At 33.0% G+C, this 24176-nt stretch overlaps 2 protein-coding genes across 3 annotated transcripts in view; one reads left to right on the forward strand and one right to left on the reverse strand.

Moving 5' to 3' along the window:
* LOC146998900 (histone-lysine N-methyltransferase SETMAR-like) overlaps positions 1-2137 on the reverse strand; it is a 113816-nt gene extending 111679 nt beyond the window's left edge. The window contains exon 1 of the transcript XR_015039810.1: positions 1441-2137. The gene's annotated coding sequence lies outside the window, so the exon portion shown is untranslated. The remainder of the gene's footprint in view (positions 1-1440) is intronic.
* Positions 1-24176, forward strand: part of LOC118201203 (kyphoscoliosis peptidase-like) — a 113311-nt gene that overhangs the window by 80762 nt on the left and 8373 nt on the right. For both annotated transcript variants that reach the window (XM_085811892.1, XM_085811893.1), the window contains exons 6-9: positions 11514-11671; positions 18965-19085; positions 22803-23106; positions 23602-23856. In XM_085811892.1, the coding sequence (XP_085668018.1) occupies positions 11514-11671; positions 18965-19085; positions 22803-23106; positions 23602-23856 (838 nt within the window). The remainder of the gene's footprint in view (positions 1-11513; positions 11672-18964; positions 19086-22802; positions 23107-23601; positions 23857-24176) is intronic.

Consider the following 24176-nt stretch of genomic DNA (forward strand, 5'->3'; position numbering starts at 1 on the left):
TCCTTGTTTGAGAGCAGCAATGACTTTTCATACCAAATCGTTGCTATAATGTGTTTTTACTAATCGTATTTTTTGTGATTTACTGTTGAAATCGTTAATGCAGTTTGCTGGAAACGAAATGAAATATAATTGTGTCAGTGATGGCAGAACACATAAGCGTTCAAGACAATAACGCATAAACAAAATGAGTTTTTTCCCATCAGTTTGTCAAACTTATTCAAAACGATAAATATATATTATCCGTGCCTTTCTGTTATTTGTTTAGCACCTAGATATCTTCTTCACATTATGGAACCTGTGGTGTTTCGATAACTCCTCTACAGATAGAGGAGAACATTAAGTAACACTTTTTTGATGCGTACTTAACATAGTTTCAGATGGCTGGTATACAGAAATAAACACATGAAAATGGACTGTATTTCTTCACTTTTATTTAATTACTCTAATTCTAATAATACGAAAATTACTACAACATAGCAAGCCATTCCATACGGTTGTCACAAGAACAAAAGTCTCGTCACCACTAGTTTTGTTGTCGTATGCAACAAAAGGTAAAGAGAAACATTCCAAAGCGATAAATCACAGGTTAATTACCTTGTATTTCTGTTTAAAGCGGATTGATGATTTCGCCATCAAATAAACAAACCAAGCGATCTTATTTTTATAAGCTCGCAATATTCGCATGAACAGATAACACGCGCCTATTTTTCGATAAGCAGCCTAACGTATAATTTGGGAAGAGGTGTAATTTTATATTCCATTTCTCAAGGAAAAGGGGTTTGTAAGATAACCTATGGACAACTAACAGCCAAAGATTTGAAAGGACATGTCTAAAACCTAATGTTCAATCCACAACTTGTTTTGAGGACACAATCCAGGACAATGCCTCAAGACTTTGAAAAAGTAAACTTACGTTGTAAAACATAAAATGATATAGTAAATAAAGATTCTTTTTATCTGACTCAAGATCAAAACCAAAATTTTTGGAACGTATAACTGAGATTATGCGTCAAAGATTAACCTATAAATAAGAAAACGTAAGTTTATTTTTCTATCACTTACTATGAAAACCGATAAAATCGTGTTAACGAGAGGAACATATCTGAAATGCTCTTAAAGTTAAACAATTAGTCCGATTGCACACCAAATACTCCGAATTTCATCCAGGTTCTTTTTGGAAACGGTAAAGACATAAGTAAGAAAAGTATTCTTTTTTAAATACATCTCACATTAGCAAGAAAGATAGCAAGAGAATCCATGTGATCAAAGTAGGTCATGCGATAAATTGACATACGCTAAAATTTCCATTAACCATCTTAATTATTATATGGATAAGCACGTAACACTAGAAACTGATATTGTACTGTAAAAATGTAATTAACGTTTACATCCTATACAAAATAAAGTCTTCGGAAATTTTGAACAACATAGACTACTTACCTAAAACAGGATTTAGATGAAATAATAAAATTTGATTTGGTTTTCAGTGCCTCTTTGGAAGAAGTATACTACTTGCATATTTTTCAGACCATGCAGCAAATGCAGACTACTACATACTTCTAAATTTCAGACTCTTACGTGCAAAGGATGAAATTAGAACCAGTTAAATCTTCAATTTCTCTTCCTACTGATGTATTGTTGTTTCCTTTAGATTTAAGCTATGGTCTTAGTTTTATAAAATCCTATCATCTTCCTTCTTCTTTATCTTTCACCATACACACTTCTGTGGTTTTGCCACTTATATTTCTTATTCTGTGGTTTTGTCACTTATATTTCTTATTCTGTGGTTTTGTCACTTATATTTTCGAGTTTAACCATCAGGAATAATTTCAGTGAAGCTTGATGCTGTTACCTTTCCGTTGATAGAATTTTCCTATTTTCAGATATCAGGAATATGCATTTCTTTTCCAGCCGGGAATTAGAGTTAAGCCTTTTAAATGTGTTCTAAATTTTAGCGATGATTTTCACTGCATTAAAAATCGAGAGTTTCCTTCAAGTCAGTGTTCCCGTGAGTTGTCTGAGAACATTTTTGGCAGACGATGCACTGATAACTAGACAAATTAATTAACCGCTCGCAGAAAATTGGAATTTCAATGTTTCCACAATCTGTGTTTCTTGTGAATTCTTGTTAGTACGTGAGAACATCTTTTCTAAGTCACGCGTCTCAAGAAACGTGACGGAAATTGTAATTGTCTTCACCAGATGGCAGCACTACCATTTATGGATCGAGTGAGGAAACGCTTTTGCAAAGTAAATGAGGAAGAACTTGGAAAGCAAAAGTTTTTTACAGACAAAAAACAGCATTTAATTAAGTAGCAAAAAAAAAAAAAAAAAAGCTAAGGAAAACAAACAAACAAAAAAATATCAGTATTATTTCCAATTTTTTCCTAGAAGAATGAAGTAAACAGTCGGGTAATACAGTTTATTCAATACTCTACATTAACATTATTCTCAACGCTTCTTTCAAAAAAAAAAAAAAAAATATTTAGAATAGCTTATTGTTATATTATTGTTTACATTTTAGAAGACAAAGTTAAATATGGCAGTTTGTGTTTTTTTTTTTTTTTTTTTTTTTTTTTTTTTTTTTTTTGTTCCACTTTGTTCTAAGAGAACTGCTTTCGTGACAGATGTGGTGATATCAAAAATCGCAAAATAAAAAAAATTATATTTCATTCCCGTTCCATGATTCTTATTCTCTTTAATTCATATAGACGATCCCATTCTTTTTCATGAATTCTTTGTAATCCCTTTACGAGCCTAACTTACAATAGCCTATTACAATAAACGAACAAATTGCATAAATTACCAAACTATGTTAAAAATAAGAATAGGATAACATTCTGACTCTCTCTTCATTCATACAAAAGCTGCATCTAGGTAGCACAATTATCCTCCTTTTAGTTACACTTTTAAAAAATGCAAACCTCATTACTCACAGTTAATTTAGAAAGGTCTTCCAGATTCATCAAAATAAACAAAAAGACGAATTTAAAGAGAACTGGATTATCTGTAACTTGTTGCTAATAGAAGGCAGTTATGCTACAAGAGTAAAAGTTTTACAAAAATGCCTCGAACAAGGTTCTTTTACCTTACCTAGTTAAAATATTGTGAGATAGCACATAGTATAATTCTTACAAATATTGTAGGGATCTTGAAGTCCTAAAACTGTGCTTTAATTTTTTACGGCAATAGAAAGTTTTTTTTTTTTTTTTTTTTTTTTTTTTAAAGTTTGGTAAAAACAAGAAATTTCAAATGAGATAGAACTAAATTAAGAGAATTTCATTAAAACGGCACAAAGTTAGAGTTTCTAATTCTTGAAAATCAGAGACTCTTATATAGAAATATTTGCAAAGAATTTATAGAGAAGCATTATTTGGAAGAGCAATATTTATTGTTCAGTGGCAGCTAGATGTCGGCAACAGTGACAACAAAACCTTGTCTAAGCATAAATCTAAACACAAAATCAAATTTCAGAACTATCCAAATCCCAAGAAACTACTTTGATACTGATAAATTAGGATAATAGTAACGAACTATATAGAAAATGAACGAACTTTATAGCTTTGATATAGCAACGAACTCGCTCTGTATTATGCATCACTTTAAATCTGATTATTGAATTGAATTTGGCACCACGTAACCGAATAAATGGCAACGTGGTAGGAAAAACGCTCTATCATAAATTTGTAAGTGAGATTAATGAATTATCATTTCAAATTAATATACGTATCAAGGACAACGCATTTCTTTACTTCTGCACCTCGTCCGTTTTCTGCAGGTCGTCAATTTCCATCACATCGTCAATTTTCTTACTTGGGATTTATCTCAGTTACTTAGGAGGCATTGCATCATTTACATACGTTTGGCCTTTTTATTATTAGTCCAAAGGGTTGTCCCTGAAGGACTACTGCGTTCGTTTTGCGATTTTGCGTTGAATCACTATAAATCTCCGTTTCACTTTTCAAACTGTTGCCACCCAATGTTAGAGTCCTGCATTACATTTGAAGAAATTAAGTAATAAAAAATCTGCATAAATGTATGTAGTGTTACGAATTTGGTATTTAAAAAGCTAATGTTAGTTCAATTATAAATTAAATGGTTTTATTTCTCGCGCAGTGCAGCGCGTGACGAACATTAAAAGAAAGCAAAGCAGGAAAATTGAAAATACAAGAGCGCGTGCATTAAATAAATAAATATCTCTTTTTGATTTCGAGAAAGTACTGGAAAATTCTAGCGCGTGATTTTAAAATCTTATAAAAGGAGGAAAACATCTCAGTTTGTAGTAGTTGCTTAGTTTGTTGTTATTTAGAAAGCTGCTCTTGTTGATTGTAGCGAATTCGCGGATTAGCGTTCTTTAGCTGTTTTGAATTACGTTCTATTGGATATTTGAGTAGCTAAAAGATAACTACTGTGAGATATTGTAATACTGCATGATAATTTGAGAAAATATAAGTATTTTTGTTGTGATAATAATAAATTTTTGTTCATTTTTCATTCGACTTGTGCATTCACTTCATAACGAACCCGTACGCACGCAACAATTTTTGGTATCAGAAGTGGGATTTGAATGCCAATCACAAGAGCGATGGGAGAGCAGTTAAGTCAGCTGATATCAGCCTTTGCTGCATTTAAGGAAGAAATGAAATTGGGCCAAGATTCCGTTAAAGGAGAGATGAGATCCGTTAAAAAGGAAATGGAAGCCGTTCACGAAAAGTTGGAAGCTGGTCAAGTAACTTTTAAAGAAGACATAAAAGCTGTACAAGAAAAGATTGAGGCAGGTCAAGAAATGAAAAGAGAAATAACCTGCGTAATAGAAAGTAAATTTGAGGCTATGGAAGACAGAATAGGAGCTGTCGAAAATAAAGTCGGGCAAATTGAAGAAAAGGTTTCTTCTGTCAAAGATGAAATAGAAGATAGAGTGTCGGCTGTGGAGCAACGAGTCGAAGGAAGAGTTTCGGCCTTCCAACAACAAATTGAAGAAAGAGTTTCTGCCGTCGAACAACAAATTGATGATAGGATTTCTGCTGCCATCGCCAAAGAAGTCGACAGCCTAAAGAAGTGCATAGCGACGGTAGGAAACAATTCTGAAGGTTTCAAATTTTTATCGATGCCTGCTCGTTCCGTTCTGAAACTATCTACATATGATGGGAAGACCTCCTGGCAGGTGTATAGGACACAATTTTCTATCGTTGCGGATGCGAATGGATGGGATTCCCAAGCTAAGGCCTGTCATCTCGCCGCTTCTCTGAGAGCAGACGCAGCGGATATCCTGCAGACGCTTCCCGAAAATCAAAGGCTAGATTTCGAAGCTCTATCCGGCGCTTTGGAGCTGCGCTTCGGCGAGAAATGTTTAAAAGACTACAGCAGGCTCCAATTAAAATCTCGTCAACAGAAGCTCACCGAAACGCTTCAGGAGCTCGCCGCGGATATTGAAAGGCTGTCCCATCTCGCCTTTTCGGAATGCCCGACAGAAACAAGGGAAATCCTGTCCTTGGAATACTTTATCGACGGCATCCGAGATACTGAAATACAGAAAGCTCTTCGAATGGCAGATGTAAAGGACATAAAAAGCGCTCTGTTGTACGCCATGAAGTTCGAGGCAGCCCAGCAAGCAACTAGTAGAGATCCCTACCCAGTTAGAGCTGTGCGAGTCCATGAGCCAGTGGATCAACTGATGGCTCGTTTAGATGATTTAGCCAGACAAGTCGAAGATTTGATACGGAGTAGGAGCGAGAAGAAAGTGGCTCTAAGGTGTTGGAGATGTGGTAGTGAAGGTCACCTAAGACGGAATTGCAGAACGCCCCAGGGTACGGAATATAAAGCAGATGATTTTACCAGACAAGTCAGTGGCTTGAGACGGAACAGAAGTGAAAAGAAACTAGTTCTAAAGTGCTGGAACTGCGGAGTTGAAGGCCACATACGAAGAAACTGCAAAACACCCCGAGGTACGGAAAATAAGACCATTTCCCAGCAACGACGCAATAAACAAATTAGTGACCATATCGAGGAACGGAGGTTGCCAGATAATGAAAAACCTTGTTTTAAAGCGCTTAAAATTTATACAGTGAGTGGCAACAGTAACGGACTGTCCATTAATGGGAATATCGATGGAGTTCCTTGCAATATGATCATTGACACAGGAGCTAATGTTACCATCATTAGGAAAGATTTAGCTGAACAGTTTAAAGATAAACTTATTTGGACGCCATCCTGTGTTACCCTTCAGACTGCGTCTGGTGATAAGATCGATATAACTGGGAAGTTAAACGTAAGCATCACGTTTGGAAGTGCCGCCTACCATCACACGGCATATGTGGCGGATATTACAGATCCATGCATACTCGGATTGGACTTTTTAAGGAAATACAATTTTTCCTTAGACTTCAAAAACAACAAACTGCTTTCAGCATCTGGTGACATGACTATCCATCCTCAGAAGAGATCTTCACCTGGAAATGCCGACGCCTTGTCCGAAAGATCCAGCTCGGGAAGCCGCCGAAATCATGCGCTAGGGTCGAAACGAAACACCAGACTACCAACTGTTCTCCATCACAAATGCTCCTCGGTAGTGACCTTCATCTGTCTTGTGACCGCCTGTTTGATCGACATACGGATGCGCCTTCATCGCTTGAGGAATACATCCAAAATGTCCAGGCCCGTTTTGAAGTGATGCACGGTTCCGTACGAAAGCGAGTCAACCTGGCGACGGAGAAAGTGAAGTCCAGATACAACACGAGAGCTACTAGACATAGATCCAACAAAGGAGACAAGGTGTGGTTGTGGAACCCGATTCAATGAAAAGGACTCAGTCCTAAATTACAGTCACCTTCGGATGGTCCATATACAGTGCTGAACAGACTGAATGACGTCGTGGTTCGGATCCGTAAGTCTTCGAACTCTAAACCTAGAGTCGTTCATTACGACAGGTTAGCTCATTACTATGGCCATAGTACGTAATTGTAAATAGTATCAGACCATGGTCCTTTTTGTTTATAAACGTGTATTTGATTTGATTTGTATTTAGTATTTGATTTGCATTTAGTATTTGATTTGTATTTAGCATTTGATTTGTTTAAGTTAGTTATTGCATTTATTGTTTATATTGTTTGATATTGTAATGTAATGTGTATGCCTCAGTTGCATTTATGCCACAGTTGTAAGTTTAGCTTCCTGTCCAGGGATTGTACTGCCCGGGACGTGCAGTCCTTGGGAAGGGGGCAGTGTTACGAATTTGGTATTTAAAAAGCTAATGTTAGTTCAATTATAAATTAAATGGTTTTATTTCTCGCGCAGTGCAGCGCGTGACGAACATTAAAAGAAAGCAAAGCCGGAAAATTGAAAATACAAGAGCGCGTGCATTAAATAAATAAATATCTCTTTTTGATTTCGAGAAAGTACTGGAAAATTCTAGCGCGTGATTTTAAAATCTTATAAAAGGAGGAAAACATCTCAGTTTGTAGTAGTTGCTTAGTTTGTTGTTATTTAGAAAACTGCTCTTGTTGATTGTAGCGAATTCGCGGATTAGCGTTCTTTAGCTGTTTTGAATTACGTTCTATTGGATATTTGAGTAGCTAAAAGATAACTACTGTGAGATATTGTAATACTGCATGATAATTTGAGAAAATATAAGTATTTTTGTTGTGATAATAATAAATTTTTGTTAATTTTTCATTCGACTTGTGCATTCATTTCATAACGAACCCGTACGCACGCAACAGTATATTTCTCGCATTGTGATAAAACAACGGTACATAGAGCCATCGTGGTGCTACTTTGGTAGACGGTTGCACGGATTTTTGGCGATTTACATTGGCGCAATTGTTGGCGCGGTTTTTACAGTCGTCAGCCATCTTGAAAAATGCTGTTTTTACGTATTTCACGCATAGTAAAGTATTCGAAACTTTAAAAAAATAAATATCGTAAAAAATAATGGATTAATTTTTTTGTTGAAAACGTTGTTTTCATTAAGATGGCTGACAAATGTAAATAAATACATTAACTAAGAGTATAAAATGCTAAAGTAAGGTTAAGTTATTACTTTCATATAATAGAATAAAAACATTGCGCCAACATTTAATTGGAATAAAATATTACTTAAATTCAATATTGAATTGAAAACATCATACCAACGTTTAAAAGAATTAAAATTTTTCAATTACTTAAATTCAAATCCTTTAAAATAAGTTTTATAGGATATAATTATTTAACATTAAAACATGTGGCAATAAATATCTCAGGAAATTTTAAAAAATATGTATTAAATTTTTAATAAAAATTGAAGTATACGATAATAAAGTAAAAGAAAAATATGTACTTACATTTTTTTAAGCATTTTACCATACGGATATTGATAAGCACCAGGGAAAAAAAAAATCTTCATCTGTTATCCACATTTCTCGCACTTCATTGAAGAAGCAATTAGCGAGGTTTTCTTCAAATATTTTAAATAAATTTCCTCTGACCCTTGTAACAATAAATAAATCTTTGATTAGGAAATCCAGGTTGGCCAAAATAAGGTCTCAAACGGCAATTTTTTATGCCGATACCAATAATTCTTGGTAATTACCACTAACAACATTCATCTTCGAAACGGAGACATCCATTCGCTTTGAAATCTGAGGAATTCGAAGCGATGAATAATAAAATTTTAAAATGGCGCGGTAATGCACAAATATTCAGTAACCAATCAGAGAGCTGATTACATCACGCCTAGAATTAAAATTATTTAAATAATCATTCATAATAAAATCATATTTAAAAAATGCAAAATTAAATTGTGTTTTAATATTTAACAGCCATAAATAATGTTTAAAACATTAGATTAAATTTATAGATATTAAAACCAATTACTTTTAAAATAATGTGACGTCATTCATTACATCACTCACAACATAAAATTCCATAAAATATCATAAACAATAAAATTTTTATTTCAAATAAAAATGCAAAATTAAATTCATTTTTATTATTTAATCATAAATAATATTTAAAACACGGAATTTATGCATAATAAAACGCATTATTTTTAAAATAAAATGACAACAAAGTATCGGTTACCATAAATAACTTGTCTAGCAATGGGTTTACCATAAGTCGTATCGCTCGCCAAAAAGAAATCGCCAAAAAATCGCCAAAATCCGTGCAACCGTCTACCAAAGTAGCACCGCCATCGGATTTTGAATGACGTAATCCTTCTACGAATATGGGCATGTGGAAGACCAAATTTGAAATTTAGAATTTGCTTTATTATCGATTCATATTTTTTAAAACTTTGTAACGAATTTTTCAAAGCGAGCAATGGCAACACTCTACAGGGAGGGAAAAAAACCCTTTTTACCTCCAGCGCCCTTCGCGGAACTGTATATCGGAAATTCTAAAGATATGCTAATTTTAAGATTATTTTGCGACATTGCTATCGAACTGAATTTTATGGTTTAAGTGCAAAGAACATGATATTTAATAAATAAATAAAGATAACACACAAAACGTTAAAAAAACGCTCCTTTGGACGTATTTTAAAATCTGAAACCTTTCATATTTAGAGTGCCTCCATGCCGCACAGACACTATATACATTTACAAACATCCATTCCTTCTCTGGAATTCGAACCCGAGCCCTTCGGCACGGTAGTCAACGACTCTAACCACTATACTAGTTGGGTATTTTTATTCTAATCTTTTGCTGCATTTCGGATCGAAATTACCAGTGTTCATGATTTATTGCTTTTAATGCTGTTATTATTGTAAATAGCTAATTATAAATTTTTTCGACTCTGAAACGTCATCGGTATAAAGATGCACACCTTAATTTTAGTTTCAACAGTTATAAGTCTCCCTTATTTCCGCATGCCTTCGTGATGTAATTGAGAGCACATTCGACCCGTATTCGAGAGCTCCAGAATTCGAATCCCGGGGAGGGTATTGCACGTTTTTCACGTCTCCAACTCAAAAATAAAATAAATAAATAACCTAATGACTGTATAAGTGGCATCCAAACTTAAGGATGGTGAACAATAACTCGTCACCATCAGGATTTGGCGACTAGGCTCCTAATCCCCAGTCGCCTTTCAAAAAGGGGGGAGTATATAAGGTATTTTCTCCCTCCTTTTCGCATGCCTTCGTGGTGTAATTGGAAGCATACTCGACGTGTATTCGAGAGGACCACGTTTTGAGTCCCGGTGAGGGCATTGCCCCTTTTCCCCGACTCCTGCTTCAAGAAAAAAAGCCCTAATGACTTTACAAGTACAAAAACGAATTTTATTCTAAGAAAATAAAATTAATGTAATAAAACTATAATAAATGTTATTTTATATTTGATTTGATTTTTAAATAAAAATATTCCGATTTAAATTAGTAATTTATAAAAAAAAATTTTACTTCGGAATAATGAACAATTCTTGAAAATTTAGGATCGTGAGATATATCGACATTTTTTTATTTATCGGCGTTTCGATGAGGAAACTGTGCGTCTTAGAATTGAAGATATATAGTGAATTGGTTTTTTTGAGCATAAAATTAAAATTAATATCAAACGCTATACATACATACATACTTACATACATAATTTGTGATACTGTTTACTTCCTTAATTATTTCTGTGCAGCCTACAGTACTGAGATCTGTAGTAGAACAGTAGTAGCCTACAGTACTGAGATCTGAAAAAAACTACGAGGGCAGTAGAATTATGGAGGATATGACAAAATTCAAAATAGGATGTGACAATAAATAATCATTTTGTTAGACCTTCAATTCCTTTTTTATTGCAACTAGGTAACATTGGTGAGTGTTGAAAGAATTGTCGTGACGAATTTAAAATACAACAAGAAGTTAAAAACAGTGAAACGATGGTGAATATTCATTGTTATTGTTACGAAATATCGAGATATTAAAAACAATTATAACATACTACAGCAAAAACTAATTTTTAATTCCAGTTTCAGTGAGACGAAAGGACTCCCACATAACAATGTTGAAAATGAACGTTTTGAGGCTTCGACTAAAAACCATTTTGATGGAGATTTCAGTTTGATAATCTGAAATTTATTTTCAGCTATTGAATTACTTCCTGTCCTAATTTGATATTGAATTCCTTCCTGAATTACTAATTTGATGTCATTTATTTTCAGCTATTGAATTACTTCCTGTCTGAGATTTTGAGAAATGTGAATAGACATGAACTAACCTCGTAAAATGAAAAATTTTCGTGAAAGAATTCGAGGGAAGAGTGAAATTCAAGTTCTAAAACAGTAACAATGTTGTTAAAGCCATACATTTGAAAGAGTCCAGTTTCGTAAAGCGATAACGGAGCTCATTTATAACAATCAAACAACACATGTCATTTTCCACCCATAACATACCTACAAACGCTAAGCATTCATTATATTATTACTGAAAGTTTTATTAATTAAAATAACACTAATAAATAAGTTGCTGACATCTTATATCTTTCTTCAAATTTTGGCCCACCTTGTATATGACAGTATTCTTTCTGTAATGTTGCATTTATATTTACAGGCTGGCAAACATGCGGGTGAAACGCGTTCATGGCTTTGCAAAGGGATTCGACTACAGACCTGGCCATCAGTTCCATCCAGGTGAAGACATTACGCATGCGTGGAATGCAGTGTTCATTTTCGGTGCTTGGCGTCTCATAGATGTCACGTGGGGGACAGGTAAGAAATAATATTAGCACATAAAGTGCATAACGTAACTTTCATTTGTATATATAGAATAATTCTAAGAATTATTTAACCAACTTTCTTAATCTAACTTTGTAAAGGAACATCGGAAGAAAAGTCGTCGTTTACATATGCCAAGAATTATCTACCTAAAATCGATTTTATTTCGAAACTTTTGCGGTTGCTATTCTATAAAAGATAAATTTACAAAATGATATCAGAAGTATGACTGGCATTTTACGTCTTCTTTCTTCGAAACTTCTTACGCATGAAAAAAACTACGAGGGCAGAGATGATGTGATCAGAACAGTCGAGAAACTGACGAAAGGCAGAAGTAGAAAAAGCGATAGATCTATTTAAATAAAGAAATTTGAAATAATATGGATTTCTTAATAGCTGTATATGTGTAAAAATCAGTGCACGTTAGCATACACGTAAACAGAAACAAACAAAAACTGGCAAACAGTAACTGCGCAACAAAACAGAAACAGCGTAAAGGGTATATGGGAAAGATCTAACATTATAAGAAGCTGTAAGATCTAACATGATAAATGTGTACTTGGAATAACTGGATTTACGAGTATCGAATAAGCGCGGTCATTTATTAAATATATTTAAACTACACTTTTAAAAGAACAATGAAAATATTTCAGGGTTATGAAAAGCCCTCACAAAATTTATAAAAGTCTTGATTAATTTCGTTGGCATTAATGTTTTGTGGCTGAATTTAATTTCTAACTACGTAGCCCTATACATATCCCCATATGGAAAGTAGTCATAAAAGGTAAAACTATTTTATCTTAGAATTATTGTAATCTTATTAATAATAAATAACTATATCTAAATGCTAAAAGATAAAAATAATATATATAATGATTGTGTGATTATATAAGTACATACAAACACCCACACACACATATATATATGTTTTTTCTGCTTCTTTCTTTGGACCAACTCTCCTGATGACGATGCAGCGAAATACACAAATTTCTTTTTTAATTTTTGGTTTTTGGCATTTTTTGCCCCTTTCATGCAGTTTTCCATTGTTCTTCTGCTTTTTATTTTCCCCCAATATGATTTATTTTGAATTGAATACAGGATAGATCTTAAACGTTTTATTTATTTTAGTTTATTTTGCATTATGATCATCACTTATTTCCGTTAAAGAGGACGTAAGCGGTGCTGCATTTGGGCTGCTGTCAGTGCTATGCAGCATTTAGAATTTCGGGCAGATAGGTCGCCGTTATGAAGTCGTCTGGCCACAGTAAATCGGAAGAATCGTCGTTTGGTTGACGTGCGAAATTTCTGAGCAATGTTGCTCACTCTCTGGTTTCGATATCTTTTCGCCTGCAAACCAATATATCAGTCATCAGTCACCGTTGTTTTCCGTGGCCGACCACCAGCAGCCTTTCTTACATTGGAAGGCTTTCCAAGCTCGTGAAAACACTTTTATCAATTCTAAACTCTTGCACAACTGACATCAAATTACGCCTCTCCTCAAGAAATCATGGCCAGTCATTCAGTCAAGTGTAAAGGCGCTCTGGTGTTTTCTTGTGGCACGTACAATTTCACTTTCAGTAACAAAAAGAAACGCCTGTAAATGCACCTTCCTTTCTTCTTTTTAAGTTGCCTTACTCTGAGCTCGCTGACTTGGCCTCTCCGCTTGTGTTACACCTGAATTCTTAGCCGTATCGCCCACAGAAGGTTAACTCAGGGTGAACTTACTTGAAATTCAACGAGATGTAAAACGGTCTTGTCGAGCTAACGTGCTTTACTGCTACTGTTTTGGGCAAATTGCAAATTGCTATGGTTTGAGTTTGCTTTGATTACAAACCTATCACTCAGATCTCCATTAAGTTTTATTTTACGTCATGAATGAAATTTTGGGAGCATAACGATAGGTCATTTGCCTTATATTTTCATCGGCATAAGTGATTCCTCACTAGATACGAACTACAGACTGGACATGACGTCACTGCCTACCATCAGTTTATTATTCCCACTGAAGGACGTACTGTTATTTCTCAGACCTGTGCTGTCTTGCGGTCTCCCCTTCTCACCATTAAAGCCTCGCTTTTTAGTAAAATGCACCAGAAAAACTCAACTGTCAGGTGGCCCACAGAACAATTATTTCAAAGAGCCGGAATACGTCATACAAATAGTATGATATTCGCGGCATATCAGCGGCACTTGGACTTGGCTCGCTGACTCCTAGCATTTTGCGTGACCTGACGTACCCTCTGACGTCATGGTAATGATATCTGCATATGCATTTCCTTTCTATTGAGTAGACATTTCAATGCATTGATCGCAAAAAGCCCTTTTCAACAATTTCATTATTGAATGTAGAAAAATGAATTGGCTTCTTAATGTTTGGATACCACTGTATATGTGTGCCTGGCCGAATATGCTCAGCTTATAAATTTTCTAATTCCTAATTGTATATAGTATTTCATCATCATAGCATGTTTCTTCCACAGTTGTACAATACAATAAAATTTCTTCTTTCTGGATAACGTTAGGCTTGCATTGATTCATTAGCATCAGTATTAGTCTCAGTAGTTAAAGAAATGTTTCATTTTAAATTAAATCTAATTAATTGTTATATTGCACCTGTGTAACGTTTCCTGCTGCTCCGAATTATGCTCCGAATAGAACTTCTAACTAAACTTCAATAACATTAACAAGAATTAAAGCTAAAATATTTATTAAAACTTTACTTCTTATATGTCTTATTTGTAACGTACTTTACAAATCGCTCGACACTCTTGGACCTGCTTCTTAGAAGGTGTTTCTTCACAGTTTCACAAGTTACTGAATGATTACCGCAGTACAATTTTGATTTAAATTGATTTCCAAAAATACTCGCTATTTAGACCAAGTTAATCAGCATTCTGGTGAGGCCACACAGAAAAAAGTGAGATACAAAAATGTCAGCCATAAAATAACATGCTAGTTAAAATAAAGCTTATAACTTGCATAACAGAAATTTCGCCAATATTGCAATACAATTTCGTAATAAAAATATCTTATCATGGTAGTTTTATGTTGTCTAGTTTTATAATCTAATCTCAAACATTTGCTGCCACGGGAAAAATTTCCGCATTTTCTTAAACAATCTGTAGAAGTAAGTACGGGAGTTGGGCTCCGATTGACTGCGGCTGAATTCAAGCACTGTGCAAATATTGAAAACGTTCAGTACGAATAAATTGCCCAATTAAATTCAGTAAGGTAGCGAAATAAATAAATAAGAAACAGATTAGATTTGATCGCGAAACTTAAAAGTCTCTAAAACCGTTAAATACCAAATAAATTTAATAAAGGAAACAGCGGCAAATCTAATCTGTCTAAAAAAAAGTACAACCTAAGAAACAAGCCTAAAAAACAAATAGGTTGTGTAAAAGGCTTATTTCTGAACAGCCTTAAAACAAAAAGTAGGGAAGATGATGGATTTGGAAAGGGCTGTTTAGTTTCCGTTAATAATCTGGTAGTACTTCGTTTTTTGTAGTGGATTTACCCTTTTGTTCGGGGAACAATCCAATGAAGAGCACTTACAAATTGGGAAACATTGGCAAAATGATGAGACATGTTCACGATAAAATACGAACGTTTTCGAAAGATTAAATCTTCAAGGAATTGGAGATAATAACACTCACTGAGTGATTTATTGCAAAATCATTATTCTTTCTGGTGTTATGTCAACCCAGATAAAGTGCGAATAGAAGATAGCAATGTCGAGCTGTCACCCTATGATCCCAAACTGGTCGTGCACGAGTGATCCATGGGAGTAATTGCTTTGATTGATTTTCCAATGCCTTGTTATTGAGACATTAAACTAATTCAAACGGAAACCGTGGCCATTGTTTGTCTGTTGCTGATACAATGGTATTATTAAATAATCGTAACTGTTTTTCTGTACATTTTAATGAATTACTAGATCTATAAATGGACATATGAATTATTGGACACATGAACAAATATTGTGAAAAAGAAAACAGTTGGAATCGATGAATCTGGAAAGCAACCATTCTCTTGACTATAGTCGAACAAAGGACATTTATAGATCAGTGCTCTCATTATTACACTGTAGCAGTACATAAAAGGAATGTCTTTACATTACTATTAGCATCGAAGAAGAAGAAACTAAAAAATTGAAATGTTAGTATAAAGTAACGGAATTTAATATTTTTTTTTAAATTCATTCAATCTAATCTCAAACATTCGTTAAGGTGTCTTTCTGTTTCAATGTGGCCACTAATCAAAACATAATGCCCTAGATTTTATGCTTTTTCTGCTTCTTTTACCATCATTTTATTATATATATATATATATTCGTTCCATATATAAAATACCGATAATTCGTTAGGCTAGATAAATCGTTAGCCTAGATTTTCCTGACTTAGGAGATAGAAATGAATAAAAGGATGACACTAAAATTCAGTGACTAGGTAAGTTTAATGCGTTAATGGCAGCAAAACTGTAAATAGTGCAAATTTTGCTATTTTGAAGAACACTCTCACACAGTAATTGTTTTATAAGACATTCGATTATTTATATTCTTTAAATGCTTTAAATATTAGTAAACATACTGTTCAAAATAATTAAACGATCAGTCCCTATTGAGAAATAGTTATCGCTTTCAGAAAATTGAAGTGCACGTGCCTATGTAGCCATAAAAACATAGGGTACTAGAAATTTGTTTAAAAAATATTTTGGTCAATTTGAAAGAGTAAACAAAAATTCAATTTTTAAAACTTGTTTACTTATGATTCTTTATTCGCAACTAAAAATCTTAAAAAATTGCTTTTTCTGATTATTTCAGGCGACATTAACGAGATAAAAGTTTTTTAGAGCTGCTAAAATGTCTTAACTTTTATTGGGAAATAAATTTTTAAGCTAATTCAGCAAATTTTTGCGATAATCTTCTACACAAGGCTAACCTTGCTCTCGAAGTGTAAGATGAGGCTTGTAACACGTTTCCCTAGAGCAGTGATTCTCAGTCGGTGGTACGCAAGAGAAAAATAGGCAGTACGCAAAGAAACAAAGTAAGTAAAAAAGTATTTTTGACGATTAAATTCAAAAATCTCGTGAAGAAAACGAACAACTGATAGAAATTTTCTGTGATGGAACTCTAACTGAATATTTCACAAAAAACACACTTGTTAACTTTTGGGTGAATCGTAAAAAAGAATTTGAAGACATTTGAAATAAAGATATTAATCCCTTTTACACAACCTATTTGTGTGAGCAAGGATTTTTTTCCATGTTATATTTGAAAAAAAAAAAAAAAAAAAAAAAGACAGAGCAGAATTAAATGTGGATTCTAATTTACGGTTAAAGCTAAGTGAAATATGACCAGACATAAAGAAATTGATCTCTCTTAAACAGGCCCAAATTTCATAATAAATTTCAGAATTAAATATTATAACTTATATTTTGATAATTAAAATTATAAGCAGTTTTCAATCTAATATTTTTATGTGTGCATATTTAATACAAATAGCCAATAGGTTGTGCAAATGGCAAAATATATTTTTTTAATATTTCTATTGAGAAATTGAAAAATAATGACTGTAAAATTGAAAAATAATCATTCCAAATTTGTAGTGGTGTACTAAAGTTTTTCCACTTTTTTTAGATGGTTCGCGTTACTCAAACGGTTGAGAACCGCTGCTCTAGAGCTTTCCATGTGCACTTCATTGGATTTAGTTCGGAAAGCATATCAGCCAGTCTATACGCTCAGTTCTCAACTCCCAAAGCCAATTTTGATTTCTATGGAACCAACTATTCAATAATTCTTTGCTTCTTATAAATCATGGCATTGAGATAGCGCTCAAACAAATTTTGCTTAAAGAACTTGATACTGCAATGACGCAAGCAGGATGATAAGAAATTCCAGTCCACATCAGTATTCTTCAGTTGTGTCAGTTATGCACTTTAACGTCAGTAATGAAATTTGGCATAAGAAATCATCTGATATTTTTCTTATTATATAGATTTTAATTAGGATTTGCGCATTAAGTGACTATAATGTTGGGAAAAAATTTGTTCCTATAACGTTTTGTGCAATGCATGAATGGCTACAAAGCGGTAGGTACTACAAAAGCGTAGTTTGAAGGATGTCAAATGTTATAAGACAAAGTAGACAAAGCTGTGTAATTTTATAATAATTCATTTTACTGTATTTATATGTTTATATACAAAAATATTCATAACAGTAGCCCGGCTCGAAAATCTTTCTTAAAAATTTTAGTAGAGAATTAAATTTCCTTTTTATTTCTGTTTTCTTTACTTTTTCTATAACGTTAATTCAATCTCACTCAGAACTCGTATGAATATATTCCGTCACATCATTTTTTTTACTTGTTACTATGACAATCAAGGTCGTTGCATAATTTAGCCTTTTTGTTATTATTTTGTAACTGAATAGTTTTCTTCATTGTACAAAGTGACTAATATGATATGATCACGTTGAATCTAAAGTATTTGGTCAATATATTCTGAAAAAGATAATGAAGAACTCTTATTTTAACTATATTTTACAGAGTCTTTCAACAAACATAACTTTATGACGCTGCGCACAATGTTGCTTAGATTATTTAGCATTTTGAATCGATAATACACCATTGCCATCGCATGAGCTATCACAGCAAGAGGTACAGCAAGCTATTACAGAAAGGCCACTCAGTATTGACTTTTGAACTCAAAGACTGGTAAAATAAGTATTTTTCAATAGACGCAAAAGCCATAAATAATTCTATTTACAAGAAATCGCAAAATAACTATTAGTAGATAACCTTTAAAAAAAAAAAAAAAAAAGAGTTTCACTTTAGAGCAAGTTATAAATAGCTCCTAGCAAACTTCCTGAATATTAAAAACCTAATTTTCAACGGTAATGCAATTTTTTTGTACATGAATAATAAATTTTGCAATACACCCCAGAGCCGCTTGTTCATTTTTCTACGCCAGGTAAAATTTACCTAATTGCAAGCGATCTCCTTTTGAGTGAGTCCATCGAGTTCAAATGGGCTTCGAAAGCACTCTGATTCCGAATATTTTCTTCTTCTTCTCCAAAGCATATGCCTGACTTTATCGTTTCGGACAAAGTTGCGTTACGGTGTGACTGATAATATATTAAACAGGTTTTGCATATGTCTTTCTGTTTTAACAAGTACTGTAGTGAGTAATAAAGTTAAACAGCTGTATGAGAGAAAAATAATTAATTTCAAAATGTATCAAAACATGCTTTCTCATTTGTAGTCACCAGCTTTGTGTTTTATTTTTCAGGTTATACAGATCATACGGGTAAATTTCAACGCAAGCTTAATGAGCATTTCTTCTTGACGGATCCTGAAGTTTTAATATGGACGCACTTTCCTTATAGTGAGATGGAAAGAAACTACTCCAGGTGATCATTTCTTAAGAGTTCATTCAGCTTTTATTTATATAGCATGAACTTTTTCAGTTTACGATTTTCTTCACAAAGCATCTCCCCCCTTTTTATTTTACCCAAAGGCGAAGTAGCCCACCAGGGCTAGCAGTCTCAAAACGGGTAGCAAACAAAGCGCTAAAAATGTTTCTTTGGGCGTAACCATAAAATCTGAAAGCTTTCGGATTTTTATTATTTATTTATTTATTTGCTAACTCCTCCCCCCCCCCCTACTACATAATAGCAAAACTGAAGGATAAAGTGTGCTGTGAAGTAAAGGTGCTGGTATAAGTTTTAAGAGCATAGTAGTCAACATGGATAATGATAATAAAATTGGTACCAATATTATTTAGCTAATTACTTACAAAAGCTACTAATGTATTGTAGCTTGGTTATTATCAACACTATAAACATTTCAAACATTTTTAATAAATATTTGTGTAATTTAATATTTTCATATTTATTCTTCTTTTCAATGTTCTAAGAAATTGCGGTGCCACTGCAATTAAACAGCTATGCATTGCTTCTAAGTTCTATCAAATGTTTTGTGCTGTAAATTTTATTTTGAATGTAACAAATTTGATTCTCTGAACTAAGTCTTTAAAAACAACATATTGTATAATATATTCCTATTATTCCAGTTAATTAGAAGTATATAAATTAATAATTTGTAAAATTTAATTTTTTCGGCGATAATTTCTAAAAAATGATTCATTTCAAAGAGCAGTATTGCATATTTCATTTCGATAAGCACAAAATTGCTCTGCGAAAATTCATTTGTTCAATACATGCAGTTAAAATGACAATGAAGGACTTATGAAGTACAAAATGTTATCGAAAAAACGTTTTGTCAAAAATTAACTACCCAAATAACTGAGCAATGCTCTGATGTTTTTCCTTTTTACGATAAGAGCGAAAGTCCTCTTTGAAATTCTTTCGGTAACTGGAAAACATTCTAATTCTATCGTAAAAGCAAAATGGAGTACAATAAATTCCCATGAATTATAAAATGCGAGTAAAGTCATACTTTATTTTTTTTCCGCTACATTCGGAAATTAATCATTCCAAGAATTTTTTTAAAGTGAATTATATAAAATAATTACTAAAACTCGGGATGGTGGCGACGATATTCACTTATAACTCTTCGAAGCTATTTGCTGTCTATTTGCTAATTGTTCAAAGAAAATGTAATGGAAGTTATTCATCATTTGTGTTTATTTGGAATGGATATGATATGGACCCTCAAACTCAATGTATTGCTTTCGGTGAACTATTATCCAATCAAAGTATGAAACCATCGTTTCTTATCTTGAATCTAAACATCCCAATTTAAAGTATAAATCTAAAGAATGTTTTAAGAGGAAATTATCGGAGTTCAAAAATAGTAGAAAAGCAATGAAAAGTTTTGTTACTTCAAGTGAAAATGCTTTGGAAGCTATTTACCTAGTAAGCCTAAGAATTGCCATAACTGGCCAGACTCACACTATTAGAGAAAAACCTTATAATACTAGAAAGTAAAGATATTGTTTAAACATTAGTCAACAAAAAAGTTGCCAATGAACTTAATAATATTCCGTTATCAAATGATATAGTACGTCAACGAAGTCATGAAATGGCAAATTCCATAAAAGAAACACTTATTCAAAAAATAAAGCACAGTGATTATTTCAGATTGCAGTTGGATGAAAGTACTGATATATCGAACTTTGTTCAATTATCAGTTTACGTATGTTTCAAAGAAAATAAACGAATTGCCGAACAGTATTTATTTTGTGAATCTCTTCATGACAGAGCAACTGCAAATGAAGTTTTCAAAGCAACTGACAATTTTATGCCTGAGAATGATCTTCCTTGGAACAAGTGCATTCTCGTGCATTGACGGAGCTCGGGCTTTAACAAGAAAACTTTCCGGTGTTATTTCTCAAATAAAGAAAGCCGTACCTGATACTAAATTTACTCATTGCTACATTCATCATGAAGTTTTAGTAGCCAAAACAATCTCCGTAAAGCTGAAAATCGTTTTGAATCAAGCTACGAAAATTATTAATTTTATTAAAAGTCGAGCTTTAAATTCAAGAATATTTACGATTTTATGCCAAGAGATGGGTAGTGATCATGAAACGCTTTTTTACATTCCGAAGTAAGGTGGTTATCCGAAGGCAAAGTTTTAAATCGTCTTTTTGAACTTCGATTAGAAATTTAAATTTTCCTCTGTGATATAAAATTTGAATTGGAAAATTCTTTATCTAGTGAATTATGATTGGCGCGTTTAGCATATTTAGCTGATATTTTTGGAAAGTTAAAGAAATTAAATTTGGGATTGCAAGGACAAAGTGTTAATTTGTTTACGGTTAGAGATAAAATAAATGCAATGATAAAAAAATCGAGCTAATAATCAAAGAACTGAATAATAATATTTCAAGCTTTTTATCACTTTTAGAAAGTTTTCTAACCGAAATTAATTCGAAAATAAAAGAAGAATTAGCATTCTACATTAAAAATTATTGCTTTTCATTGATAAATAATTGAAATATGTATTTTTCCGAGAATTATGAAAAAGAAAATTGGACTAGACATCTATTTTGCTCAAATGCCCCTGAAATTTTATCTCGTGAAGCAAAAGAACAATTGATAAAAATTTACTATGATCGAACTCTAACTGAAGATTTCAAAAATAATGCACTTGTTAATAATAATGCACTTGCTAATATAATTCGCTTGTTAACTTTTGGTTAAATCGAAAAAAAGAATCTAAAGGCATTTCAAAATAAAGCTACTAAATTTTTATGGCCTTTATGTGCAACCTACTTCTGTGAACAAGGATTTTCTTCTATGTTATATTTGAAAAATAAATACAGAACAAAATTAAAATTGAATCCTAATTTACGGTCAAAACTAAGTGAAATATGACCAGACATAAAGATATTGATGTCTCTTAAACAAGTCCAAATTTCACACCAAATTTAGAATTAAAGTGTTATAAACTTAATTTTGAGAATTAAAATGGTAATTAATTTTTAATCTAATATTTTTATGTGTGTATATTCAATACAGATGGGCAATAGGTTGTGCAAATGGAAAAATATATATTTTTTAATAAGTCTATTGAGAAATTTAAAAATAATCATTGTAAAATGTACTGGTGGTATTAGAATTTTTCAGTTTTTTTTTTAGACGGTACGCTTTAGTCAAAAGGTTGAGAACCGCTGCACTAGGCAATAATCTTTGAAAGGTGCAGAGGAAAACCGATAAACAGCTGCATGTTTCCAAAACTTTGCGTTTGGAAATCATCTTTGCGTTTGGCACTTCGATGGCAACGATGTGTAATCTGACAAAAATGTCTGACCTAATACGGGAATGCTGTTGCAAATAAAGCTCTTACGAAACAACACTCTGAGTTACCTGCTCTCTTCAAAATAATCATGAAACTCCTTTCTATTTTGGAAGAATTTATTCTCCCCTTTCCAATCAAACTTATTCATCAACACTGTTACGTAAAACAATATCAGAGTTGAAGAAATGTTACGAACAAAATATTCACAAAATGATGTAGCCTTAAAAATATGCGCTCCACTTTTAAATTAAACAGATGCACTTCTTTTAATAGTTTTAAAAGTATTCTAACAACTCTAAACCTTAAGATTCTATTTGTATTTTATAATATTACTTTAAGTTAATACTTTTCTTATTTTCCAGGTGGCAGCTTCTTGACAAACCAATCAAACTGGATGAGTTCAACGCTTTGCCAAAAGTGACACCTTTCTTCTTCGAATACAATTTACGAATCCGATCTCGACCACAAAATCCCGTTATCTTTCGTGTCCAAACAGAACTGAAAATCGCAGCCCATAAACCTACACGCTATAAGTATAAACTGTATTCTGTAGAAGACAGAGAGAATGGTACACTGAACAACCATGTCTTTTGCCAGTTGAAGGAAGACAGACTTTTAGGTTCTTTTGCTATTGCTCCTCCAGCAGAAGGCTTGTATTATTTCAAGGCAAGTCTAGATTTTATGTTAATAAAATTAACGTTTTATTACTTAAAAGAGTGTTTTCTGCAGATGATACTGCCCATATCCTTCTCTACGGCATACTTCGTCTAAGCATCCCCATTTATGGAAAAAGACCGTAATATAATTTTCGAATGCTGTTATAAAATTAGATAAATTTACCCAACTTTTAATTTTATCTTAAAAAGGTCTAATTTTTAGCATAAAGGATACTCTTAGGATTTTTTTAAGCAACAAGGCTTTTTTTTTATATATCTGAGGCCTAACCGAAAAGACAAACTTACAATTCATTATATGTAACTTGTTATGTAACTGAAGTTTATATTTGTATGTGTCATTGAAAAAAAAGGGTATTTTTTAACATCCTTATCTATTCCAGGTTTTCTAAGCAATTGATATGATTTTTTTCAGATACACTAAAGCCATTCATATAAGACCTAATGATATGCTAAAATTAATACCTTTTCTATCATTTCTATGCAGGTGTATGCAAGACCTGAATGGCAAATGTACGAAGACACAACGCTTAAGAACGTAGCCATTTTCTTGCTGGAGTGTGTGAAGGCCAAGAAACACATCAATCCTTACCCACTCCATGACGTGCCTTGGGGTCCAGCTCAATCGTTTTACGATTTCAAAATGAAGCTTGTCAATCAGATGGGACCCGTCATCGTTACGTGGGGTGGGAAACGAAAGCTTGTCATTGAAACTGCCAGCGTGATGCTCATTACACAACAGGTAATTTACAGAATTCTTAAAATTTCAATTTCATTAGTCATCTGGCTACGTTTAGACAAAAAGGCTTAAAATTACTTTAGATATATATTTTTAGGAAAAAAGGAAAAGAACATGAACAATGACAGATTTTGGTAGGGTACCAGAGTTTTTATATATTTTTAAATCATAAAGGTAAATTAATATATTTCTTAATTTTAATTCCAGTACAATAAAACGCCAGTCAACAAAATCGCTAGTTTTTCTAAGAAGGCCAGATAAAACTGAGCATTTGTTAACTTATTTACGTTTTTCAATCATTTTTTATTTTGACTGAAATACAC

Source organism: Stegodyphus dumicola, chromosome 2, assembly GCF_044657685.1.
Source record: "Stegodyphus dumicola isolate Sdum_Otavi_A_Nest chromosome 2, ASM4465768v1".
In the NCBI taxonomy this organism is placed as follows: Eukaryota; Metazoa; Arthropoda; class Arachnida; order Araneae; family Eresidae; genus Stegodyphus; species Stegodyphus dumicola.